Below are 22,403 nucleotides of genomic sequence, written 5' to 3'. Positions count from 1 at the left end.
GGGGGGGGGGGGGCATGTGCCACACGCAGGGCACAATTGCTACGCCTGATGAATGCAAGGCTATTCCCAGGCATGCACGTGAACAACCCCAAAATAGTGATCTCTTGGGCAGGTCAGTGCACAGAGATGGTAGCATCTGATACACCAGAATAACAGTAATGAGAGAATAGAGTTTCAGCAGGAAACCAACACAATCCCTCAGCATGGCAACTATCTCTGCGTGCCGCTAACTGTCGCAGACCAGAAATCATGGGCGCAGCTGCACGTGGGGAAGGTGGCACGCCATGGGTAGTGTTAGTATAAACACGAAACGAATAGAATCAATCCCCGTGAGTATTGATGAACCTATGTGACACCGAAAGGTGTGCCGCTGTTCATGCAGGGCTGCCATGTTGTGATTTCTCATGACGTCCACATCATGCCTGGCACATCATCACCACACACAGCCAAGTCGTCATCGTCCAGGACGAGGGAGCAACCGGGTACGGGCCCGCATCGGCCCCCAGCGGCCTTTGCAAATTCGCATCAACTGAAAGCGAACTCACTCGTGCATTTTGGTGCATGCCAACAGCATCGCGCCCGAAACACCACAGTCATTTGCAGGAAGCAGCGCAGGACAACCACAGCGCAAAGGTAAGAAGACATCCATATCACCCCCACACGTCATTAATCTATCCACTGTCAATTATACATTTTTTGTAGAACGAAAAATCATGTTTAAAGGAAAATGCAGGGAACCCACAGCTGACCCAAGGCAGGTGAAACTTTTCACTGGCACCAGAAAGGATAATTCAACCATGTATCCACGGCCTGTTGACCTTCTAGTTGGACTTGACATTGCACAGTTGTGCCAATTGCACCGGGCCACCCCATGGCAATCATGTTCCCATCCGGCTGCCCCACAAAATGATGTACTTCACAAAAAGAGAGAAGGTGCGACGTCACAGCAATTCATCCAAACGAGTGAGGCTTCACTTAGGCCTAGATACAAAAACACGTCATGCCCCCTCTTCGAAGGAGTCTGGAACAGATCAACCTCACGTCATGAACGGCTCATCAACCAGAGGAGAGACGTCCCTAAAGCCCATGAAACTTCCACATCGCGCAACTTTTTCGGAACCCTCAGCATCGCCTTATCTGGCAGCCCAAGGCCAGTTGAGAGAAAGGTGTACAGATACGCTAAGTCCATGCACATGGTTCCCACATTGTGTTCGCTGCCACTGCGGCAAAGCGACATGCCTATTGTTTTGTAGTGTCCAACAGTAACGGTGGCATCCGTAACAAAATGCTGGATACGGTCATAGAAGTAAGAAAAGGCGTATATCAGCGGTGGTGATACGGTCGACGGCAATGGTGATGAAACAAGCGAGCGAACTTCTTCAAACGCTGTCCGCTGCTCTGTCGTGCGCCCCGCAACGAAGGCACGGAAGAGGCGTGCGCACGTGTCGAAGTCCTGTAGGCTGCCATTTACGTTCTGCACGTCAAACGGCGACTCGCCGTCCGCTACTATGGTCTGCCGGTATCCGGCAGGAAAGCACGGAAAAGTCGATCGCCACGACACCGGCAGGTGCCGCTGCATCACAAACAATGTCGCCTGCTTGAGGCCGAAGCCGAGGAAGCTGCAATGATACAGCTCCACTGGGGCTCCGCCAATGTAAATGCTTGCACTCCGATCTGAGTGTGCCACTTCCCGCGAGGAGAGGGGCAACACAATCTGTGCGGAAGCACCGCCCATATCAATCGTAGTGATTCGGGGCAGGGCAGCGTCACCCCGTTCCTGTGCTGGCGGCATCCGCCCGAGAAGGTAGCTGACGCTGAGCCATGCGGCGACACCCTCCTCCTCCCCGCTGATGATCGACACAGGGCCCAATACAAAAGGGTGCTGGCGGAGGTGACTCCGTGCCTCATGCAGCAGCAGCTCCCCCTTGTTAGAGTCGAGCAGCCGCAATCCGGCAGTAGCCTTGAGTGTCACGCGTGTACAGCTGCGGTACTGCGGGGGTACCGTCTGAAGCGCAGTCTCCATCAACGGATGGAGCAGCTCGGCAACACGCCCGGGGTCGTCATTCGCGAGGCTTGAAAGACCGGGGCGCGTGCTGTTGAACGTCTCCCGTTCGAGACGCAGTTGGCGATATTGGAAGATGTGCACACGCGTCCCGGTGCTACCTGCATCCAAAACGACGTCGTAACGCACGCCTGTCTCCTCGTCCCCGCAGGTCTCTTGGCCACGCCGGCCGCCGCTGAAGCACCACGCGACGGCGAAAAAGCAAAGCACGGCGATTATCAAAAGGAGGAGCAGGAAATATTTTCTGCGGCGCACGCGTGTGGCACGTCTAATAACCTGTTGCCGGTACATTTACAGAGATGTCCCTTCCACTTGTAACGGCGCAGCCAAATACACAACGACAGTGAGGGGCACAGCAACCTTATTTTCCCGCCGCCGACAGACACAAGCACACACACGTACGCAAGCACAGAGCAAAAAAGAAAATGAGCGAAGCGGATAAAAAAAAGAAAGAAAAAATAAAATAAAAAAGTGGCAACGACAAAACATATGAGAGAGAGAAGGTTCCGTTGCTCAAAAGACGAAGCCCGCAATATGAAATTCCATGCTGGAGGTATAATTCCATATCTTTTCGTTACCGTACACCTTCTTTCCTCAGTATGTGTATGCGTAACTGCGCATCATCACGAGAATTGGCCACTTTGCGCGAAGAAATTCTTGATGAAAGAGAGCGCTTCGTCAGCGGTATCGGCAAAGCAGAGGGAGGTCACATCTTCCTTAGACACTGTCCCGAACTCCACGAGTGCCTCCCAGTTTACCACCTTCCTCCAAAACTTAGAGCAGAGGAGGACAATGGGAATTTCAGGAATCTTCTTTGTTTGGCGCAGTGTAAGCAGCTCGAACATCTCGTCCAATGTGCCAAACCCACCAGGAGCGATGACAATGGCTCGGCAGGAGTACATCATCCAGAACTTGCGCGTAAAAAAGTAGTGGAATTCAAAGGCAAGGTCGTTGCTGACGTACTGATTGAGACCCTTCTCGAAGGGAAGTGAAATACCCATCCCCATTGTCTTGGTGCCAGGCACAGACGCAGCACCTTTGTTGGCCGCCTCCATGAAACCAGGCCCACCGCCGGTGGTGACGACAAGGTCGTGAAACTCATCATCCATCAGCGTCATGGACGCGTCCTTGTTTAGTTCGCTGAGGTTCGGACGAAAGTAATCTGGCAGGTGCGTGAAAGAGTTGTTCACAAGATACTTCTCCGCGGACGCAAACTCGGCAACCTTACGGGACAGCTCATGCACCACCTCCATCCACTCAGACATCCACTGCGTGCTGCGGAGACGCTGCAGTTCATGCTCGCAGCGCGCCCTCTCTTCGGAGCTTGTGGCTGTCGCGATGGCGGCCTCGTGTTTCTGCACGGTCCGCCTATGCTCCTCCGCCGTCATGGACCGCGCGCTGCCGAACACCAGCACGGTGGAGCGGATGTGGTGACGCCGCAGGCGCCCCGCGGGCTCCTCAAACTCACAGAGGATGCGAATGAGGCGACCCTGACTGCTCCGCAGAAACTTCTGGTTGTTGTACGACTTCACAGTTGGTGTGAATTCACCTCCCTCAACGTCGTCGACCTTCTGCACGTACGGTGCGTCCACCTCCTTTTTTTGGTTTGTTGTCATGGTAATTATGTACTTTGGCAATTCTCTCCCACACAAACGCGCACGGGTGGCAGGAGACAGCAACGCACCGAAACGGCAATGGAAGGGGAAAAAAGCGGAATGCCTGCTGCAAAGAGAGAAGACAGCGACCAATACACATAAGGCGTGCGTCTGCGCACACCCAACACACACACACACACACACACACACACACAAGAAAGAAGAGAAACATATGCCTTCACACCACACAACATGACAGTTGGTGTCGAGTGGCGCGGTGTGTACTCCACTCAACAAACCCCCTCCGCACCCTCTTATCGATTTCGTCTTCATCTTGTATTCGCTTCCATTTTTTTTTTTTTTNTTTTTTTTTTTTTTGTGTGTCCTTGTAAGCGGTCTCCGATTGTTTCCCCACTTTCCACACCCTTTCCCCTTTGCACGTCAGTGCGGAGAGGGTGCGTCATGGAAAGGAGGGAACCAGCTCAGCACAAACGAGACGAGGACGATTCTCTGCTGATGAGAGCTCGAAAGAATGGAAAGAGAACACCGAAAGAAGAGAGTGTAAGAGAGAAAGCAAGAGAAAAGAGAGTGAGCGACGCCGTATGGAGTGGGAGGAGGAAGAGGAGAGTGGCGTGTATGAGTAGGCACAGAGGCATACACACATCACCACACTTCACCCCCCACACACATGGCGGCGCACACGCTGTCGCTATTCCCATTGTCGTCCGCTACACCTAGCCCACCCCGTCCTTTACCCGCTATCCCTCATCGCAGCACCCTTACAGTCACACACACAGACACACGAGCACATATTGCATTCTATACACCACTCTTTCATTCGGTCTAGTTACTCATCCTCTTACCCAGTAGCACTCACAGCGGGTAAACTGCTCGTACCCCACACACCCCATCCCTACCTCGGAAAACGCAGAACTGTTCATCTCCCTGCTTCTAACTCCTCATATTGTAGACAAGCATCACACACGCACGCACTACTACTACTACTCAAAGTGGGTCTTGTGTGTGTATGTGTGTAAAAAAGGCTGTTGTTCCGGCAGACCGTGCTTTTTTTTTTTTTGCTATGACTCGTCGCTTGTTGGCACCAGACATCAAAACTTAAACACCTGCTCTTCTTTATAACCCATATCTTTCAAAACCCCCAGCAACATCCCCTGTTCCGGGGCTTTGCCTGCAGCAAATACCTTGTCACCCGCCAGCTTCTCCAGCATAGGCGGTGGCCCTGCCACAAGGATCTTTGTGTGCTTTTCCCCAGGTTTTGGCATGTAGGTGCGGATCATTGCCTCGTTGATGTACCCGATTCCACCCATCCAACGATGCGGCACTTCAAGGAGGGTAAGGTAGAGGTTGAAGTTACTGTATGTCTTGTACAGTGTCATGAGCTCGTTTGCCAGCAAAATATCGCGACGCTGATTATTTGCGTAAATCAGTGAGACATGTGTCTTGTCCTTTGGGTTCGCTAGAATTTCCTGCAGTAGCTGGTACATGGGCGCTATGCCTGCTCCACCCGCGAGCATGCCTACGCTCTTCCACATGTTTGGCTTGTAGGCGAACCTCTCAAAGGGCCCCTTCACCAGCAGCTCCTCCCCGGGCTGCAGCTGGAATAGGTGAGCACTCATCTTGTCCTTTACGCGCTTTTTGACGATAAGCTCAAAGTGTCCCTTGGTGCTGTTCGCAGTGATGGGTGTGAAGGGGTGCAGCACGTCTTTCCCATCCGCATCCGTCAGCTTCGCGACAATGCAGGACGCGACCGGCATTGCAAATGGCGTCTCCGCGCTGGCGAGGCCGAAGTAAAGCCGCCGCGTGTCGTGCGATTCATAGCGCGACGACAGAAGTTTGAATGCACGGTACTCGTCAGGGGAAAACGTCGATGTCCGCGCCGCACACGATGCGGTTGTTGATGCTGCATCGCCGTGGGGCCACGCAGCCGCCCACGCCGCCGCACTCGACGCCGCGCTCACGAGCAGGCCGGGAGCAAAGCCGGCAACGAAGCGCACCATGAAAAGAGATGCCTAAACACGACTAAGCCTCGGTGCAGTTAGACACAGAGTCACAATAGGGGAGAAAATAGGTCGGAAAGAATACGTGCCGAAGAGCTATTTTTTTATTATGCGCGTATATAACTGTGTGTGTGTGTGTCTGCAGCTCACACACGCTGTACATCCTGCTGCCGCCACACACAAACAAAATGACAGGCAAAAATGCAGTCATATACAGACTCACTCACTCCCTCACACACACTCACGAGAGACAGATGTACGGGTGGCACAGTGTTAATGGAGAACTTTACTGTCGGATGGAGAGAAGATTTTGTCCATCGATCTGGTGTAGTTCCTCTTGTTGGAAATGCAGCATAATTCGCTCAGTAAAAAGGATGACAAATGACAACTGCACCGTGGCTCTGCGACATGCTGTTAAAGCGCGGCGCAAATCCAGAGTTACCGCAATTACATTCATATCTCCTTCTTTCTCTCTCTCTCTCCTTCTAGGGTATTTATTACCTTCCCTCGGGTCCAACATGCCACACGCCGCTCCGTCAAGCGCATACACCCTCGTCGCTGCAAAGCGACACTGGCATAAGGGGGAGGGGAGATACGCGCCAGCATCAAGGGTAGCAATGATAGTAGTGCCTTGCAGCATCGATTGGTGATGAAATCACACATGGATGCATGCATGCACGTGTGTGTGTGTGTGTGTGTGTGTGTGTGTGCACATGTACAAGACCTGCTGCCGTACAGGGCCAGGGTGCAGGGGGAATATCCACGAAAATGGAACGCAAACGATCATCAAAAACAAGAAAAAACTGCTACACGCGGAAGAAACATCAATACTTAGCGAGCAAAAACAACATAAAAAAGAAACATCAATAGAAACACAAGCACACGGGCACACAAAGTGGGAGAGGTGCATGTGCGTAAAGGACAAACGAGGCCCACAAAAACAAAAAAAAACAAAGAAAAAAAACGCACATCATCGCAATTGAAAGAAAAACATACTTGGGGGGAGGCGAGTGGAAAGACTGTCGTTGTTGTTGTCCTCCCCGCGACAGACAGTTGGCCGCAGAGAGTGAGAAAGCACGGGAGAAAGACAGAAAGAAAAAGACAAAAGAAAGGTTTGGGCAAACAAGAAAAAAAAAAAACAAAGACAGAACGTCATACAACAGAAGGAAAAACAAAACGAAATAAGCCATAAAGCTTCAACTGCAACACTCAAATTTTGCTTGCTTGTCTTTTTTTTTTTAGTGGGCTTTCTTTGCTATATTTTTCCCCCATTCCAATCTCCCTCGTCTCCACCGCTCTGCGTTTCGTCTGGAATGGAGGGCGTGTTACGCCTCTCCGCAGCCGCCCGCCTCCCCCATCCCTTCCGGTGTGTCTTGCTTCGTATTATGTGTGCGCGTTTATTACATGTGTGTTTGTCGTGGATCAAGTATGCGCGTACGTGAGTGTGTATTTGTGTGTGTGTGTGTGTGTCGTTGGTTTTTATCTGTGTTTTGTTTGTTTCTCTGTCTGGTTTTGTGACATTTTTTTTCTCGTTTCTTCCCTCACCATCGCCTACTCGCTCTACTACAGTGGCACGTGAAACAACGGCATTTGTCCCTCTCTCGCGAGTACCACGCTTGTGCTCCGCTCTTATTAATATACCTTAAGAATATACACACACACACACAGATATATATATATATATACGCCGACACATACAACACACAATAGCTCGTTTTGTGCAGTTCATCTGTTTCATTGGTGCCTCTTCCTTCTCTTTGAATATTGTACTCTTTTTTTTTGGTGAATATCTCACTCTGTTCGGAATATTATGCCCCCCGCTCGCTGCGTAGATTCATACATGCAGTACCATTGCGCTCAATATTGCTTTTTTTTTTTGTTTTCTTCGTTGTCATCTGTGTTGTGGGTAGCGGCATGCGTACGCCAGGCAGCGGCTCTATTGGCCCAACCCGCACAATCATTGGATGAATGATGAAAAGATGGATGGATGCGGGAAAAAAAAACACAGAAAGTCACAGACGCACTCATTCACACAAGCATACCCTTGGGCGCACAGACGTGCAATTGCATGTGTGATACGATTCGCGGTGAAGTCTTCGCAATTTACCTCAGACACGACAAATAACGAGAGCAAGCGGCCCCTGAAAAATCACTACGATTTCAGCATCTTTAGTGTGTCCGCCCATGGCACATCGGCCACGCAGTCGTGGTACGCCGTGTACACGCTGAAGGCGTCCGCTGCGTTCTCGAGCGTGCTGAGCAGATCGAGCACCGCTTTGCGGTTGATAACGCCGCTCGCGCACCAGTGATCAAAGACACGCTTCAGCGGCCGCAGCCGCGCCACGTCCACAGTGGACGGCTTACACGTGTCGTTGAGTGTCTGCGTGTGGTACATGACGAGCTCCATCACAACAGCGCCCTGGTGCAGAATGCCGGGCCGCTTGCTGAGCACCTCGCCCACCACGTGGTCCACATCGCTGGGCAACGCCAGCATGCGGCCATTGTTGTAGGACACACTCGAACAAACGAGCAGGGCACCCACTACCCGCATCACCGCAATTAGCTCGCACACAGTGGAGTTGTTGCCGAGAGGGCTTAGTGCCAAGTTCACCGCATCGCCGCACCAACGCGCTGCAGCGCCACCGTCAGCAGCCTCGTCCCGCAACTTGCGGAAGAGCACGAATTCGGGGTCGTCAGAGATGCGCGGGAACACGACGCATTGCGCCAGCGGGTCATAGTGGCCCGTGCCTGTGAAGGAGTCGCCGAGCGGGCTGTTGCGCATCGGTGATGATGTCATCCGTGGACGTGAGGACGGCGTGCCGGGCATGGCGTTGTTCGTGACAGAGCTCACGCTCAGAAGATAGGGAAGCAATCGGAAGCGATTTTGCACTGCAATGCGAAGTATCTGTCTTTCATCCTCTGGATCATGCAGGTTGTTCAACAGTTGCTGGCTGACAGGGTAGCAGCTCTTCACAACCGTCACCATCTGGTCCGTCCCCCCGTTGATAGTCAGCTCGCGCAGTAGCACGTTAAAGAGGCCACAGTGCATCATGTTCCGCACGACCTCAATATGCGGAAGTGCATCGCTGCACGGAAGGTGGCATTGGAGAATCATTTGTGCAAAGTTATCAAACATGCGCGGACAGTTGTCGTATTCGCCCTTCTCCAAGTCGAACCGTATCCATTCAAGCTCCGTCGAAAAGACAGTCTTCGTGTCGTATGCACCGCTGCATGTGCGCAACAGTGAGGAGAGCAGGGAAGCCACTTTGCTGCGATCCTCGAAGTAGGAAGTATTTGTGGCCGCGAGGCGCAGCCACCACGTGAGGCACACCACCATATTCTTTAGACCCATATCCCGAAGCATCTTAATGGCCGCCGTTTCCTCGCCCTTTCGAAAGAGACCCATCAGCTGTTTTGTTATCTCCTTGATGTTCACCATTGTGTCTGTGAGAGGCGTTTTACCGCGGCTAGCCCACGGCGAGCCAAGTCCCTCGCTTGCGGTGCCAGAGCACCCCGTCTCACTACCCTGATGCATCTGTGGCGGGGAATATGGCATTGCATAGTCGGATCCACCGCGCACCGGTGTGATGGGGCTGTTGTCCATGGCAGGATTAAAGCTGGCACTGAACTGGCTCTCGCTGCCGCTGACGATGCGTGTGAGGGTGAGGCTGCTGTATGGTTGATGCTGTCCACGTCGGACCCGCTCAGCCGCGCGGGAAGGAGACTTAAGAGCATCACTGGTGTTGCTGTTGCTGTTTTTATTGTCATCGATGTTATTGTTATTGGCGTTGCTGGTGTTGTTGTTGCCGCTCATGCAGGCACTTGTACTGAAATCGTTCCGACTCCCATTAGCCTCGCTAACGCTGTTCCCATTACTGTTCATGGTGCTTACAAAGCTCTTGTTGTTGCCAATCGGATCTTTTCCATTACAGAGGCGTTTCGACACGAACACCTCACTGGTCTGTGCACTGGTTCGTGTGCCTTTATCCACCGGCACGGCTGCGAACGACGAGAGAGAGAGCGGTGAGACCACGTTGGAGCCCTTTCGGGGGGAAGCAGATGTGTTATTGTTATTCTTCGGCAACCGCACATGCCGCTGAACCATCTCCGGTGAAACCCAACCATTGGCCCGATTGAGATCATCCAAGTCCATCATAAGAAACGTTACCCTTGGCTTGGGATGCGACAACTCAATTGTCTTGGCGATACCCAACGCCTGCGCAAGGAGATTCGGCAGCAACTCCTTCAGCAACGCCCCAGTATGCCGCACAAGTGTCACAAATACCTCAAAGACGCTCTCTTCCTTGGCCGTAGGCATATCAGGGTCGTAGTCGCGCACAAGAATGCGCACCACATCCTCAATGACGCGCTCCGTGAGGAGTCCGATATTGAAGAGCTCCGCAACAAAGCGAATGTTGCCGACTAGGCGTGCCTTCAGGCGGCCGCGCTTCATCTCCACCTCCTCCTCGCACAACGGGGTGCCGGTCGTGCGGTCAACCAGCTCGTCTGCAGAGAGCTGCAGCGGCCGCTGGAACTGCGCCTCACACGACTCAATAAGTAACCGGCGAAAGCGACGTGAGAAGTTACGATCACGCGCCTCGACATCGCGGTCACCATCCTTAATAGAGCAGATATCATTGACCAGGCGCGCGTAGAGTCCACTGTAAGATGGCTCCTGAACCGCCTTCTCAAAGACAACCTTGCAAATCTCCATCAACTCAGCATCTTCTGTCTGACGCAACGGGAGCAGCATCATCTCGTCACGAAGTGCGTCGTACTTTACCGGTGTGAGACGGCTTAAAATCGACATCACCTTGTGATGAGTCAGTCGCACCGGCTTCGCGCGCGCTCTGCCCTTGAGGGAGCTACCCAGTGCTCCTCGCGTCACGCCGTCATTGGGGCTGACCACCTCGTGCAACGAAAGCTGTAGATGCCGTGGCACCTTCAGCGATGGGATCTGTAGGTACTGCTTCACAGCCCAGTGGAGTACACCGTAGGGCGTGTGCGCTGCATCGTGCCGGACCGACATAAACATGTCCATCGGGTACACTCGTTCCTCGCTTGCCGGCTGTGTGAACCTGTGAAAACAGGTGCTGACAGGCGTGCTCAGTGGGGATATGGCGCTGCAGCTGCTCACCGGGGGCAAATCAATATCCTCCAGCGACGGTGTCAGTGTCGGCGACTGCCCGAGTGCCGGCGGAGGCACCAACCGGTGCTCTCTTGCCGCCGGCTCACGTGGTGCGTTGCCGTGCGGGTACCACGGCCGCGCAGTGGCAGTCAGCACATTTTTGGATGGCGGCGTCGCCCTCATGAGCCGCGCGGGTGGGCGGAACACCGACGGCTTCCACGCCTCGCTGGTGGCGAGGGTGAGAGGACCCGGGGTGGCGGTAAGCATCTTATCTCGATGACAATAATAGCAACCTTTGCTAAACTGAACAACACGCGATGAAGTAAAAAAATCGCAAAAAAAAAAAAGAAAAGAGACACGTAAAAAAAAAAAAAAGAATGAGAATGACGGGAATCATCATGCAAAATTATGCCAGCAATAAATAGAATATGTTTACCAGAAAATGGCACATACGCTACAAGGCAAGCATGAGAAGACAAAAAAAAGTCCACTCTTTCATTTTACATGCGCAGCGTGGAGAGAGGAAGAGGACACTGAAAGCGCAGGCATAGCAGTCGGCGTCGACAAGAGTGCCTCAGCCCTGCCGAGGGCGAGCTGAAGCTTCTCCTGGAGATATGCAACCTCCTTGTCGCCGTCACTGCTTATCATCGGCTTCTCGCCACGCTCCACCGCCACCGCATTCTCCCGCCGCGCAGACTCAAGAAGTGCGGCGATCTCACGCTCACTCGGCGGCGGTGGCAGATCGCGCGACCAGGCGGGCCGCGGGACGCAGGCTAGTTTCTCCACACCCTCCGCTGGGCACAGCGCCTCCAGCTGCACAGTTTCATGCAGCTGTTCCAAGCGTGCATTGATTCTTTGCATGCGTGCCTGCCGCCGCCTCATCTCACGCACCTCACGCATGTATGCGTCACCAAGCGTCTTTGCCGTAGGCTTCTCCTCGGTCAGCGTTGCTGTTGCTGCGTCTCCCGCCACGTCGGTGCTTTTAGTGCTGTCGTCGATAGCACCGCCATCATCTCTCCCGTAGTCACTGCCCGCATCATCATCAACGTCTGGCGCAGTGTCACCACCATCAAGCGGGCCTCGGACCTCCCGCAGCCACCGCAGTCGCTCCTCCACAGCAGCGAGGCGGTTGGTAGCAACGGTGTAGGGCGACTGCTCAGCCGCGAAGTCGGTGTGCATGACCTCCGCAATTCGGCGATCCTCTTCCGCCGTGAGCCCGACACCGCGCACCCGTAGCAATGGCTGTCGTCTTACCAGCGCTACCCCTCCTGCTTTTACTCCTGATGATGACGAAGGTTTTCCCTTCTTTTTCTTCTTCGTTGACTTACGCTGTTGCTGTTGAAGTTGGGATTGTTGCGATGACGACGTCAGGGTTTTGAGTGGCGTAACGGACGCCGAGCGCAGGCGCACATGGCGACCGAGGCGGCCGCGATTCAAAGGTGTGCAGCGCTCGCCCGTCCCGGACTTCTCTTCTACGGTTGCCTCTGTTAGTGTTTCATGCTCTGCGTCATTCTCTGCGCCCTTGGCACTATCCACGGTGCCGGCAAGCAAAACGTCGTCCCCGCCCCCGTCTCCTTCGGCACTAATATTATCGGCGGTGACGGCTTCTGCTGCAGCAGTAGCGCTGTCATCGACTACGTCATCTTCCTCCGCGACCGGCACGAGAAGTTTTCCCTCGTTGTCCACGCATATATGATACTCATGTCCATCATTGTCGAAGGCCGTTATGAACGTCTCGATCGTGTTGGCGAGATTGCTGATTTCCAGCTCGATGTTAACCCTCTCACCAGGACCTGCATCCCCTGCTGTTGCAGTTGTTTCCTCCGTCGTCGCGCTGTCGCCATGTCGATGAAGGTACTTTACGAAGAAAGCGGAGTTCGTCTCTAAAAAGCGCAGCAGCTCACTATCTCGGATGCGACCCACATCCTCCTTTGTAAGTGAAACATGCCGCCCCCCGTTGACGAGCGGCACACTCTTCTGCAGCAGTTGTTCAGCCCGAGCAATGGAGGAGACCGACATGGACGGCGCCAAAGACACCGCCGTCAGTGAATTGGCATCGTCAACGCCAAAATCCTCATCGCTGGCGTCGCTGCAGTTGTCATCCTCGACTATTTCACCAAGACTTCCGTCAAGCTGCGTCCCCAGCACACGGGCGGAGAGGACCTGTAGAAACACGCGGGATGCCAACGAACTCAGCATGGAGTCACAGTCGTCCACCGAGGCTGCGTTGTGCGGCCCCCCAGTGAGGCTGGCAGCCTCGTCGCCGCCGCTGCTGCTGCTGCTGTCACTCGACGAGGAAGTTGTATGATACCTCGGCTGCATAGGCCCTGTCGTGCCCCAAAGAAAAAAGGTAGAGAAAGAAGCGCCTTTTCAGAAACAAAGAAAAAAACAGCCAACGCCCATTCACCTGCCGCAGGCGTGCACACAAGCACCTTCAAGCAAGTGAGAAAAAAAAAACAGGCAGTGAACCAATCATGATCCTGCGCAAACAAGAGAGAGAGAGAGAGACAACACTAGCGATAAATCACTGTACAAAAAGTTTTCAGAAGCAACGGCAGAAACTACTTTATCTTCCAAGCATTCATCACTGCAGCCATCGTCCTTTACGATGGAAGGCCTAGAGGGAGGGGTGGCAGCGCTTGAGACCCCAACAAGAACGATTTTCATCGGCGGCCATTAACGTCCGCGTGAGACTTCACCTCTTTTCGTCTGTCCCTCCCCTAATCGTTGGCACAATGCGATCGCCGCAGAGGCGGTTGTTCACGCTGAGGCCGTATATGCCGTTCAGAGAGCGTTTTAAGTACTGTGCTCGCTGACGTGGGTTGAGTCGGCTCATGCGCGACGGCAATGTCGGCGACTTCCTGAAAATAACCGGCCGAAATGTTTTGTATCTTCACGCGACTGATGTGACTACTGTCACTTTCCCCGTTAGCGGGACGCAGCGGCACCGAGCCGAATATCTTCTTCTGCTTCGCCCCCAGCTGGTGGATGGTCGTCCAGCTGCGATTCGAAACGGCGGCGTCCTCCTCCCGCAATACAACACCGTGGTCCTCCGCGTCCACGGAGGGCGAGAGCGTCGTGTAGCCGACTGCGCAGCTCGCAATCCGGCTGCTACAGCACCATAAGAGCGCCACCTTCATCACCATTGTTTCGGTCACAGCTGCCGTCGCTATTCTCGTCTTTGCCGCCAAGTCGACTTCTGGCGGGCGGACGCTGCACAGCTGCTGCTACGCGGTTTGTGTGCATCGGTGGACGGCCACAGTCCACATTAATTCTGATGTCCGTAAAGCTCGCACACGCCAGCACGCCGGACTACCGACCAAAGTGGTACTGCGTCGGTGCACTCACAAGAGTCGACACCAACTCTCGTGCAACCTCATCGGAGGAAAAGGCGAGGAAGAGATCGTGCCCCCCCTGCACCTTGAGCAGCAAACACGGCTGCAGGTCACTGCGGTCGCTCTTCCAGTTGATGCACGCCGCCACCACCTGCTCAAGCGTCACGCACTGCGTGGTGTCAACCTCGGTGTGTTCCCCACTTATATGTGGAGAAAAGGGGAGATACGCGGTGCGTGACGCTTGAGCAGGTGGTGGCGGCTGCCCCCAGTGAAGCACGCGGACAAACCAGAGCAGCGCAGCGGGCCCGCAGAGGCTTGGAAACACCGGCAGCAGCAACTCTGGCACCTCCACCGAAGGTCAGTTCCGTCAGCAGGTCGGCTTTGCTAGACTCTGAAGCAGTAGTGTCATGTGGCCCTTGTGGGAGCTACAGCGGGTGCTCAGCGCCGTACTGTTGTTGGAGGTGGAAGAAGAAATCCTCCTCGCCTCCACGGAGGGCACGTATGATTTCATCGATCTCCGCTTCCTCCGGCACCGGCAGCCCCGCCCGCACAAAGAAGGCTGCTATCCGCGCGTCATTTCGCTGCGTCAGGGGCACAGGATCTGGGCCGTATTTGGCTTCCAGCCAGTAGAAGAGCGCATCTTCGTGCACACGACACTTGTGCAGCAACTCCTCGGTCTCCCCGCTGCGTTTCGGCACGTAGCAGGCGAGAAAGGTCTCCAGCCACTCAGACCACGATGGTCGGTCCATTGCTTGGGTTTCATCTGGAAGAAGCGGTGGTGGTTACAGCAACGCAACATCACCATCATCGCAAGTAGCGGTGCCACTAGCATAAGAGCTCACAGTCGGCATCGGCCCGTAGATCCGTGTGGGTCTGTCGAAGAGCACGTGCCCACGGCCCACATAGAGCTCCACAATAGCTTCGATCTCCGCCATCTTCTTCAGCTAATATCTGCGGTAGAATTGCACCAGACGCTCACAGATCTCCTCAGGTGTGAGGGTGGTGGCATACCTATTGAGCTGCACATCCACCTCACCGGGCTCGGGACCGTAGCGCAGCACAAGCTGACGAAACAGTTCTTCCTCACGGCTCTCGCAGCAACGCAGAACGTCTTCAACAATCCTGACACTGTCGGGGATGCACTTTGCGCAGACCGCCTGCAGACGCTCCATAGACTCGGGCTCTGCACGCTTTTCCTGCAGCCTAGCGTTCTCGGGATACGTCTGGTAGAGAAGGCTGAGTAAGCTCCAGCTCCCTCCCCATGTACCGCTCCGTTGGCAGCGACGCCTTCGTCAGGCTGGACGGCTCACATGTTCGCATAATATCGCTAACGCGAGAGAAGACGCAATTGCGGAGCTGCACAGTCCCCGAGGTGGGCGGCATTTAAACAGCTAGCATGCGATAACTACCCTTGGGCTGCAAGCGCAACATTGACCCCTCCTTAGCCCCGACGCTCCTGATGGGTAACGTGTTCTCGGAGCTGTTCGTGCAGAGGACGGTATGCACGTGCTTCAGCATCACGTCGCCGTCCTTCCCCACCGTCTCCACACAGATGTCCACGTCCTTCACCTTGGACACAAACGACACGAAGCGCCGCTTCTGCATGGGGTCAATGGAGTGCACGTAGATGACGGAGATCACATTCAGAGGCATGACCCGCATCTGCTGCTGCCTCGGGGGCGACGTGGAGCATCACCAGCCCGCACAGGAATAGCGACACGCCCTTGAATGGCGGGAAGCAAAAGCGGACGACTTCCGGCACGTACGCGTCGACCGGAACATCAGCAGCCCGCCACTCCTCGTCGATCACGCGGGCAAGCGTCATCACGAGTTGAGACTGTGACACCGTTGCTGGCACACGCAATGCCACCCCAGGTGACACAGCACGTAGTGGAATCGTGTCACGCAACTCTTCTTTGCTGCTGCTTCTGCTTCCATTGGCGGCCTTCTTTCTCTTCTTCTGAATGTGGGGCGGCAGTAGACGTGGAGCTCGGCAGCAGGCGCACGGCACCCTCCGGCAGCTGCTCGCACCTCTCGACTATTTGGTTGCGCAACGGTATGGGCGTGCCTAGCGCCAGCAACATCTGCCCAACGGCAACCACAGCAGAAAGCCCCGCGCACCCCAGGAAAACAAAATCATTTAGCCCCTGCTGCTTTTCACGCAAAAGCAACCGAGAAGAGCTTGCGCGGCTCTTCGCTGTCCACTTCACGTGAAAGTGGGTTGGCATTCGTGACAATGCCCCAAAGACTCGTGAACTTCACACGCTGGTACAAAACACCCCCCTCAGTGTCAGTGTAGGTGATGTCGCTCGAAACGAGCACCACCACCGGCTGCCACGTATAGGCAATCTCCTTTTCCTTGCTCTCCTTGCCGAGCGGCAGTAACTACACTTGCGCGCAGAAGTAAACGGCACAGTTGTCGAGGAAGCCGCATGCGGCATGCGGTGCCTTGGGTAGCACTGCGTACGGCATGTCCATGGCGCTATCGAGCGCCGTCGCCATTTGGTCCATGCCAAGAAAATAGCCTGACGAGAGAACAGAAGAGGAAATATAAGTATGCGAGATAAAGCACAGTATAGCATAAGCGATCAGGACATCTTGAAGCAGGTTTCCAATGAGTTGTGGAGATTCTTTTCAAAGTATTGTGATCACTACTCGTTGCTGTTGTACGTGGGTGATGCACCCGTGTACCACGCAGGGGATCCTGTGCGATCGGTGGCCCGCTCCTGCATCTGTCTCACACTATCGCTTGAACTCTGCTTAATCTCCACCTGATACTGCGCCCCGCCACCCCCAGCTGTGTGATCAACAGAGAGCATTTCCGCCAGCGCATCTGCCGAGAGCGCCTCATCAGCGTTGGATGTTGCCTCTCCACCAGCACCACCACCACTTCCTTCGGCCGGAGTACTATTCACGCGCAAAACCGATGCAGTGAGTCCACTCTCCCTCTCCGTTGCCTGCTGCTGCTCCCGCGCAAGAAGTGTCACCTGGTGCGGGGTGAGCTGCTCACGGTGCAGCTGCGCGAGCACACCCATCACTACCGTTGCCTCACGCATCGTGATGAAGCGGCCAGAAAGTTTTGCCTCCTCCGCCTGCACTGCCGCCACACGCCGCTTCACGGAGAGGTCGTCGTAGAAGCCTTGCAGGACCTTCTTGATGGCCACGCTGTGCTCAACGCCCCTGCGCTTGAGCTCGTAGTACTCCTTCTCCATCCGGTCGAGAGGCTTCCGCACCCAGAAGATGTTGTAGTACCGCATCCCCTCCGATGCAACGAGCCGACTCTTTCGCGCCAACTCATCGCGCAGCGCGACCCGCTCGCGGCTGAGTGTGTCCGTGTCATCCTGGGTCGGCTCACTCGCGTTGTGCGGGTTGAGCGTCTTCTCCTGCTGGAAGTTGTGGTTGATGGGCGGGAACATGCGGAAGTGGCTGTACCACTCGGGCGGGATGTAGAAGCCGGTGCCGACCAGCCGCGCCATGCGCTTCATGTGCTGCCACGGCTCGTACGGCTCGTTCCACGTGTCGAATCGCGGCGCCACGCCCATGTTCTTCGGCATCTTGTACCGCAGCAGCAAGGTCTGCCGCATTGTCGCCTCTGTCCCTGTCTCTGTGTCCGACGATGTATTCCGGCTACGCTATGCACCTACAGCAGGACGGCAGCGGTGGTGGTGGAAACGAAGAAGTGAAAAGAGAAGAGCCGCGTTGCGCCAGACGTAAGCACAGACATATACAAACAGACACGCGCACACAACTGCAGCCAAACACGCAATGAACGCACCCCGTGGGTGCGCGCGCAGCACAAGTGGGTCGCCGGGGAGATGAGGGGAGACAATGGAGATAAGCCACAGTGGGAAAGAGAAGCACCTGCTGCTGCTGCAAGATAAGTGTTTCTGATTGGAGCAACTGTGATGCGTGTCTTTCCGCGTGCTCCTGAGGGTAACGACGTAGCATCCCCCGCACAGCATACGCGAAGAGGGGAAAGAAGTCAAGCAACGCTACCACATCGGAGCACGCAGACACGCATACCGCAGAGGGAAACGGAGGAATTTTCTTTGTCGACATACATGGAAGTGGTGAAAGAGAGACGGAAGGCAACGCTTCAATAGAAGCTCAAACGTGCAGAACAACCGAAACATATTTGTAAATATCTTCATCTATATATATATATATATATAGATGTGTGTGTGCAAATCCACACAAATATAAAGAAGCACTCCCAAGTGTCATCGTGTGCGACTTCCTCTCTTCTTCATGACTCTCCCTTTTTGTGTGTTCTCTTCCTGGAATTTTAAGTCCCCTCCGTTGTTTTTCGATTCTTCATTTTGTTTTTGTGTTGTTGTTGTTTTTTTTTCGCTTTGGAGCTTTGCATGTGACATATAGCCAACAATTTCCTTCCATCTTGTTTGACGCCACCGCTTCCAGGTGTTGTTGGCATCGTCCACACACACACTCACACACCCACGCATACACGAATCAAACTTTTTTCAGCACCGTTTGATTTGTGTTGCGCCTCCCTTGCGGCACTCATCCCATTCCTACCCACTCCCTTCGGCTCAGATGCGCGCATGTCCTCTAGTGTAGATATAAGTCGACTCAAGAGTGGGTCTCAAGCTTCCGTACTTCCCCCCGCTCTAATTCTCTCGTTCATTGTGACGTGCCAGAAACCACCACGACGCGCGCGTGGCGCAACATGCGTTGATCTGTGTGTCTGTGAGCCTCTTTCCCAGAGACAGAAACACCCTGAGCGCACCTCGTCCTTTCCTCCTCCCCTTCTCTGGAGCCATATCTTTTTTTTCTGCGCCCCCACCCCTATAGGATGAACTTCTTGATGTCCACCTTCTTCATCATCCCATCCACAGACTTCTTCACATACGCCGCGTCAATGACAAACTTCTCGCCCCGCCGGTCAGGGCCGTCAAAGCTGATCTCTTCCACAACTTTCTCCGTGATGGTGATAAGGCGACGCGCGCCGATATTTTGCACAGTGGAATTAATATGTGCAGCAATCGAGGCAATCTCCCACAACGCGTCATCAGTGAAAACAAGCTCGACACCCTCCGTCTGCATCATCGCGATGTGCTGCTTGATGAGGTTATACTTGGGCTCCGTGATGATGCGATGGAAGTCCTCTGTAGTGAGCGGCTTCAGCTCTACGCGGATGGGGAGTCGTCCCTGCAGCTCCGCCAGCATGTCCGACGGCTTCACGTTGTGGAAGGCGCCACTGCAGATAAAGAGGATCTTGTCCGTTTTAATCTGCACATTGAACTTCGTCGACACGGTGGTGCCCTCGACAAGCGGGAGCAGGTCCTGCTGCACGCCCTCCGCAGAGGCCTGGTGGCCCTTGTAGCCACCCGCCGCCGTCACGATCTTGTCGATCTCGTCAATGACGACAATGCCGTCTTCCTCGCATGCACGAAGTGCCTCAGCAGAGACATCATCTGTCTCTACCATCTTGTCAAGCTCCTCCTGCAGTACGGCGGGGAGTGCATCCTTAATCTTCAGCACCTTCTTGACCGTCTGCGGCCGCTGCCCCCCCATCGCAGAGGAGATGTCAAAGGAGATGAAGACACCCTCGCCGGCCGCCGACTTGGGCTTCTCCTTCTTCTCCTGCAGCTCCACCATAACCTCGATGTCGTCGAGGGCGCCGCTGCGGAGATGCTCGCGGAAGCTGTCCGACACGCCGGCCAGAGCCTTGAGGATGCGATCCTCCGCCTTCTGTCGCGCCTCCTCCTCGTGCTGCCGCATTATGTTCTGCTTCGTCTGCGACAGCGACGCCTTGTAAAGGTCCTCGATGATGCTCTCCACGTCCCGGCCGTGGAAGCCCACCTCAGTAAACTTTGTCGCCTCTACCTTCACGAACGGTGCATCCACCAACTTCGCCAGACGACGCGCAATTTCCGTCTTACCGACACCGGTGGGCCCTATCATCAGAATGTTCTTGGGCGCAATCTCCTCGCCTATCTCCGGCTCCACCTGGTGGCGGCGCCAACGATTACGCAGAGCGACAGCTACAGCCTTCTTGGCGTCCTTCTGGCCAATGATGTAGTTGTCCAACTCCTGCATCAACTCCCGTGGCTTCATGTTGCGCACAAGTGACTGCACCTGCGCGGGTTTCCGTGGGGGCGGCAGAGGAGCAGCAGATTCAGGAGCCGCCGCACTACAAGATCGAGCAGCGCCAGCGAAGTTCGTCATCACCCTGACGGGGAGCGGAAAGGCGGCCGCACGACGCATGCTCCCACGACTCCTACAAACTGTTGCTGTTTCTGCTGCTTTGGCTGGTAGTGTTGATGGTGAGAGAGAGAAAACGTTATCTAAACGAGGACGTGATTTTTTATTTTCTTTTTTTTTTCTTCTCGTTCTCTCCTTGGAAAAAAAAAGAACCCTTTGCACAGAGATGCACACAAACGCACAGAGGTTTTTTGTAGAAACAAAAAAACGTGAACAGTAAAGAAATAAGGACTGCACCGCCAAAGACACTGCAAACACATACGTAGAGTGAGAGCGCAAACACACACACACACACAGACACAGAGAGAGAAAGACAGGCTTGTGCACCAAGGGAGATGGAGACATGCACGCCATAGCACTTCGGACGACACCGACACTGCCCTTTATACCGCGTTGCTGAACAAAACGTGCTGCTTCTTCCGCTTCAATGGGGCCATGGAACGGGTCTTGTGAAGGAGTCGAAGCAAGCTTGTCAAAAGGAGCCATTTTTGCCGCTCCATAATGTTGGCAGTGTATGTGTTGCGCGAGCCCACCTGCAACTCCTCCTGCAGGGTGTTGTAGTACACAGCCGAGTACAGTCCGAGGCCGTGTGGACTACACAGATTGACAAGCAGTGGGTAGCGCATCATCAGGTCGGACTGACGCGCCAACAAACCCACCACGTCTGTTGGAAGTTTCAGGCGTTGAGTGAAGGCGTACGCGATAAACTTTGATTGCGCCTCAAAGAGCATAAAAGGTGGCAGCAACTCCTTCTGCATACCTACAAAGGCAATAGAAGGGTTATGCGCGTACAAGGTACCAAGGTAGAGGCCACGATGGTACAAAGCCGTCGTGGCAGAATCCTCGCATTGATTCAGTTGTCGTTGCTTCTGTTGAGGTCGTTGCTGTTGGTGTTGGGGAAGCAGCAGTGGCGGAGCCTCCAGCACATCCCTCATTTCGCGATTCAAAAACGGGTAGCGGGTAGTGTACCCCGTTGCGCAGATCACAGCATCCACGTTGTCAATAAATGTACCGCTTCCACCACTATTCTTGTTGCTGCTGTGTCCCTCACGCGCCAAGAAACGTGCCTTAGCCTCATCAATAACATCTGTCGTGCGCACATGTGGATCTGCAAAGAGAATGCCCCGTCCCTCGCATGTGATGGGGTGACCGACGCCCGGCACTTCACCCCACAGCGCGCCGTTGCGAAGCCGCAGCCAACTGGAGACGATGCGGCTTCCTTTCGTGGCGTCCGTGCGCCAGCCGGGCGTGCGGGACAGAAACTGCAGCACCGCACCCACCGCATCTCGCATCGCACCTCCACGACTCATACGCACAGACGGCTGCCCCACCGTCTCGTCCCACAGCAGCACTCGGTCCGCCGCACTGTGACTGTGGTGCACATCCGCGCCACAGCGCCGCAGCTCCAAGCAGTAATCACATGCCGTGACACCGTCACCCACCACAACAACACGTTTTCCTCTGAATTGGCGAAAGTCCTTCACATGGGAAGCGTGGTGCAGCTCGCCTCCATCTATCAAGTATGGCGCCAGTAGCTCCTTTATCCCGTCTGGGTACCTCGGCTCGTGTGTCTGTCCCGTGCAGACACACACCTTGTCAAAGGACCACTCGAATACATCGCCATTTACAATGTTAACTGTGATGATGCGCCAGACAGCAGACCTCTCGTCGTAGCGCACTGACTGCACCTTTGTATTAAAGCGCACGAGCCCCCTCACACCTTTCTGCTCGGCGTACTGCTCTAAATAGCGACGCACAGAGGAGTGGTGTGGAAACTGAGGCACAGAGTAGTCAAAGCGCTGGTCGCTAAAACTCAACAGATCCTTGGGAAGCACACAACGCATTGTTGGGTGCACCGGGGACACGAGGCCACGCGAAGAAAATGGGCTGCGTGTGTCACTGTTCCAAACACCGCCCGGGTCAGCCGCGAGCTCGAAGCACGTCACAAGCAGCCCACTTCGGCGCAGTGTTGTGCTTGCCACCATCCCTGCGGCGCCGCAGCCGATCACCGCGCATGAGAGCATCCAGTGCCACTTCTCG

The 22,403-nt window shown here is 54.7% G+C and overlaps 14 protein-coding genes across 14 annotated transcripts; all 14 read right to left on the bottom strand.

The window, feature by feature from the left end:
* Nucleotides 1–1,042: 1,042 nt before the first annotated feature.
* DQ04_00711190 (putative nucleoside diphosphatase) lies at nucleotides 1,043–2,353 on the bottom strand (the record flags this gene model as incomplete). The annotated part of the gene is made up of 1 exon (XM_009309572.1): nucleotides 1,043–2,353. One exon carries the CDS (start codon nucleotides 2,351–2,353, stop codon nucleotides 1,043–1,045), a length of 1,311 nt encoding a protein of 436 aa, XP_009307847.1.
* A 332-nt stretch (nucleotides 2,354–2,685) lies between these two features.
* On the bottom strand, nucleotides 2,686–3,678 carry DQ04_00711180 (lysine decarboxylase domain-containing protein; the record flags this gene model as incomplete). The annotated part of the gene is made up of 1 exon (XM_009309571.1): nucleotides 2,686–3,678. The coding sequence occupies one exon, from the start codon at nucleotides 3,676–3,678 to the stop codon at nucleotides 2,686–2,688; it is 993 nt and encodes a 330-aa protein (XP_009307846.1).
* Nucleotides 3,679–4,766: 1,088 nt separating this feature from the next.
* DQ04_00711170 (putative NADH-cytochrome b5 reductase) lies at nucleotides 4,767–5,675 on the bottom strand (the record flags this gene model as incomplete). Its single annotated transcript, XM_009309570.1, has 1 exon — nucleotides 4,767–5,675. The coding sequence occupies one exon, from the start codon at nucleotides 5,673–5,675 to the stop codon at nucleotides 4,767–4,769; it is 909 nt and encodes a 302-aa protein (XP_009307845.1).
* A 286-nt stretch (nucleotides 5,676–5,961) lies between these two features.
* On the bottom strand, nucleotides 5,962–6,315 carry DQ04_00711160 (hypothetical protein; the record flags this gene model as incomplete). Its single annotated transcript, XM_009309569.1, has 1 exon — nucleotides 5,962–6,315. The coding sequence occupies one exon, from the start codon at nucleotides 6,313–6,315 to the stop codon at nucleotides 5,962–5,964; it is 354 nt and encodes a 117-aa protein (XP_009307844.1).
* A 1,512-nt stretch (nucleotides 6,316–7,827) lies between these two features.
* Nucleotides 7,828–11,070, bottom strand: DQ04_00711150 (putative eukaryotic initiation factor 4a; the record flags this gene model as incomplete). Its single annotated transcript, XM_009309568.1, has 1 exon — nucleotides 7,828–11,070. One exon carries the CDS (start codon nucleotides 11,068–11,070, stop codon nucleotides 7,828–7,830), a length of 3,243 nt encoding a protein of 1,080 aa, XP_009307843.1.
* Nucleotides 11,071–11,298: 228 nt separating this feature from the next.
* Nucleotides 11,299–13,125, bottom strand: DQ04_00711140 (kinectin; the record flags this gene model as incomplete). The annotated part of the gene is made up of 1 exon (XM_009309567.1): nucleotides 11,299–13,125. The coding sequence occupies one exon, from the start codon at nucleotides 13,123–13,125 to the stop codon at nucleotides 11,299–11,301; it is 1,827 nt and encodes a 608-aa protein (XP_009307842.1).
* A 398-nt stretch (nucleotides 13,126–13,523) lies between these two features.
* On the bottom strand, nucleotides 13,524–13,943 carry DQ04_00711130 (hypothetical protein; the record flags this gene model as incomplete). Its single annotated transcript, XM_009309566.1, has 1 exon — nucleotides 13,524–13,943. One exon carries the CDS (start codon nucleotides 13,941–13,943, stop codon nucleotides 13,524–13,526), a length of 420 nt encoding a protein of 139 aa, XP_009307841.1.
* Nucleotides 13,944–14,563: 620 nt separating this feature from the next.
* On the bottom strand, nucleotides 14,564–14,887 carry DQ04_00711120 (hypothetical protein; the record flags this gene model as incomplete). Its single annotated transcript, XM_009309565.1, has 1 exon — nucleotides 14,564–14,887. One exon carries the CDS (start codon nucleotides 14,885–14,887, stop codon nucleotides 14,564–14,566), a length of 324 nt encoding a protein of 107 aa, XP_009307840.1.
* Nucleotides 14,888–15,082: 195 nt separating this feature from the next.
* On the bottom strand, nucleotides 15,083–15,310 carry DQ04_00711110 (hypothetical protein; the record flags this gene model as incomplete). The annotated part of the gene is made up of 1 exon (XM_009309564.1): nucleotides 15,083–15,310. The coding sequence occupies one exon, from the start codon at nucleotides 15,308–15,310 to the stop codon at nucleotides 15,083–15,085; it is 228 nt and encodes a 75-aa protein (XP_009307839.1).
* A 211-nt stretch (nucleotides 15,311–15,521) lies between these two features.
* DQ04_00711100 (hypothetical protein) lies at nucleotides 15,522–15,791 on the bottom strand (the record flags this gene model as incomplete). The annotated part of the gene is made up of 1 exon (XM_009309563.1): nucleotides 15,522–15,791. One exon carries the CDS (start codon nucleotides 15,789–15,791, stop codon nucleotides 15,522–15,524), a length of 270 nt encoding a protein of 89 aa, XP_009307838.1.
* A 248-nt stretch (nucleotides 15,792–16,039) lies between these two features.
* Nucleotides 16,040–16,366, bottom strand: DQ04_00711090 (hypothetical protein; the record flags this gene model as incomplete). Its single annotated transcript, XM_009309562.1, has 1 exon — nucleotides 16,040–16,366. One exon carries the CDS (start codon nucleotides 16,364–16,366, stop codon nucleotides 16,040–16,042), a length of 327 nt encoding a protein of 108 aa, XP_009307837.1.
* Nucleotides 16,367–16,789: 423 nt separating this feature from the next.
* Nucleotides 16,790–17,722, bottom strand: DQ04_00711080 (hypothetical protein; the record flags this gene model as incomplete). The annotated part of the gene is made up of 1 exon (XM_009309561.1): nucleotides 16,790–17,722. One exon carries the CDS (start codon nucleotides 17,720–17,722, stop codon nucleotides 16,790–16,792), a length of 933 nt encoding a protein of 310 aa, XP_009307836.1.
* A 1,222-nt stretch (nucleotides 17,723–18,944) lies between these two features.
* On the bottom strand, nucleotides 18,945–20,366 carry DQ04_00711070 (putative heat shock protein HslVU, ATPase subunit HslU; the record flags this gene model as incomplete). The annotated part of the gene is made up of 1 exon (XM_009309560.1): nucleotides 18,945–20,366. The coding sequence occupies one exon, from the start codon at nucleotides 20,364–20,366 to the stop codon at nucleotides 18,945–18,947; it is 1,422 nt and encodes a 473-aa protein (XP_009307835.1).
* Nucleotides 20,367–20,746: 380 nt separating this feature from the next.
* DQ04_00711060 (dimethylaniline monooxygenase (N-oxide forming)) lies at nucleotides 20,747–22,387 on the bottom strand (the record flags this gene model as incomplete). The annotated part of the gene is made up of 1 exon (XM_009309559.1): nucleotides 20,747–22,387. One exon carries the CDS (start codon nucleotides 22,385–22,387, stop codon nucleotides 20,747–20,749), a length of 1,641 nt encoding a protein of 546 aa, XP_009307834.1.
* Nucleotides 22,388–22,403: the final 16 nt, after the last annotated feature.

Source organism: Trypanosoma grayi (assembly GCF_000691245.1).
Source record: "Trypanosoma grayi strain ANR4 Tgr_71_V1, whole genome shotgun sequence".
Lineage (NCBI taxonomy): Eukaryota > Euglenozoa > Kinetoplastea > Trypanosomatida > Trypanosomatidae > Trypanosoma > Trypanosoma grayi.
This window is presented reverse-complemented; position numbering and strand designations above follow the sequence as displayed.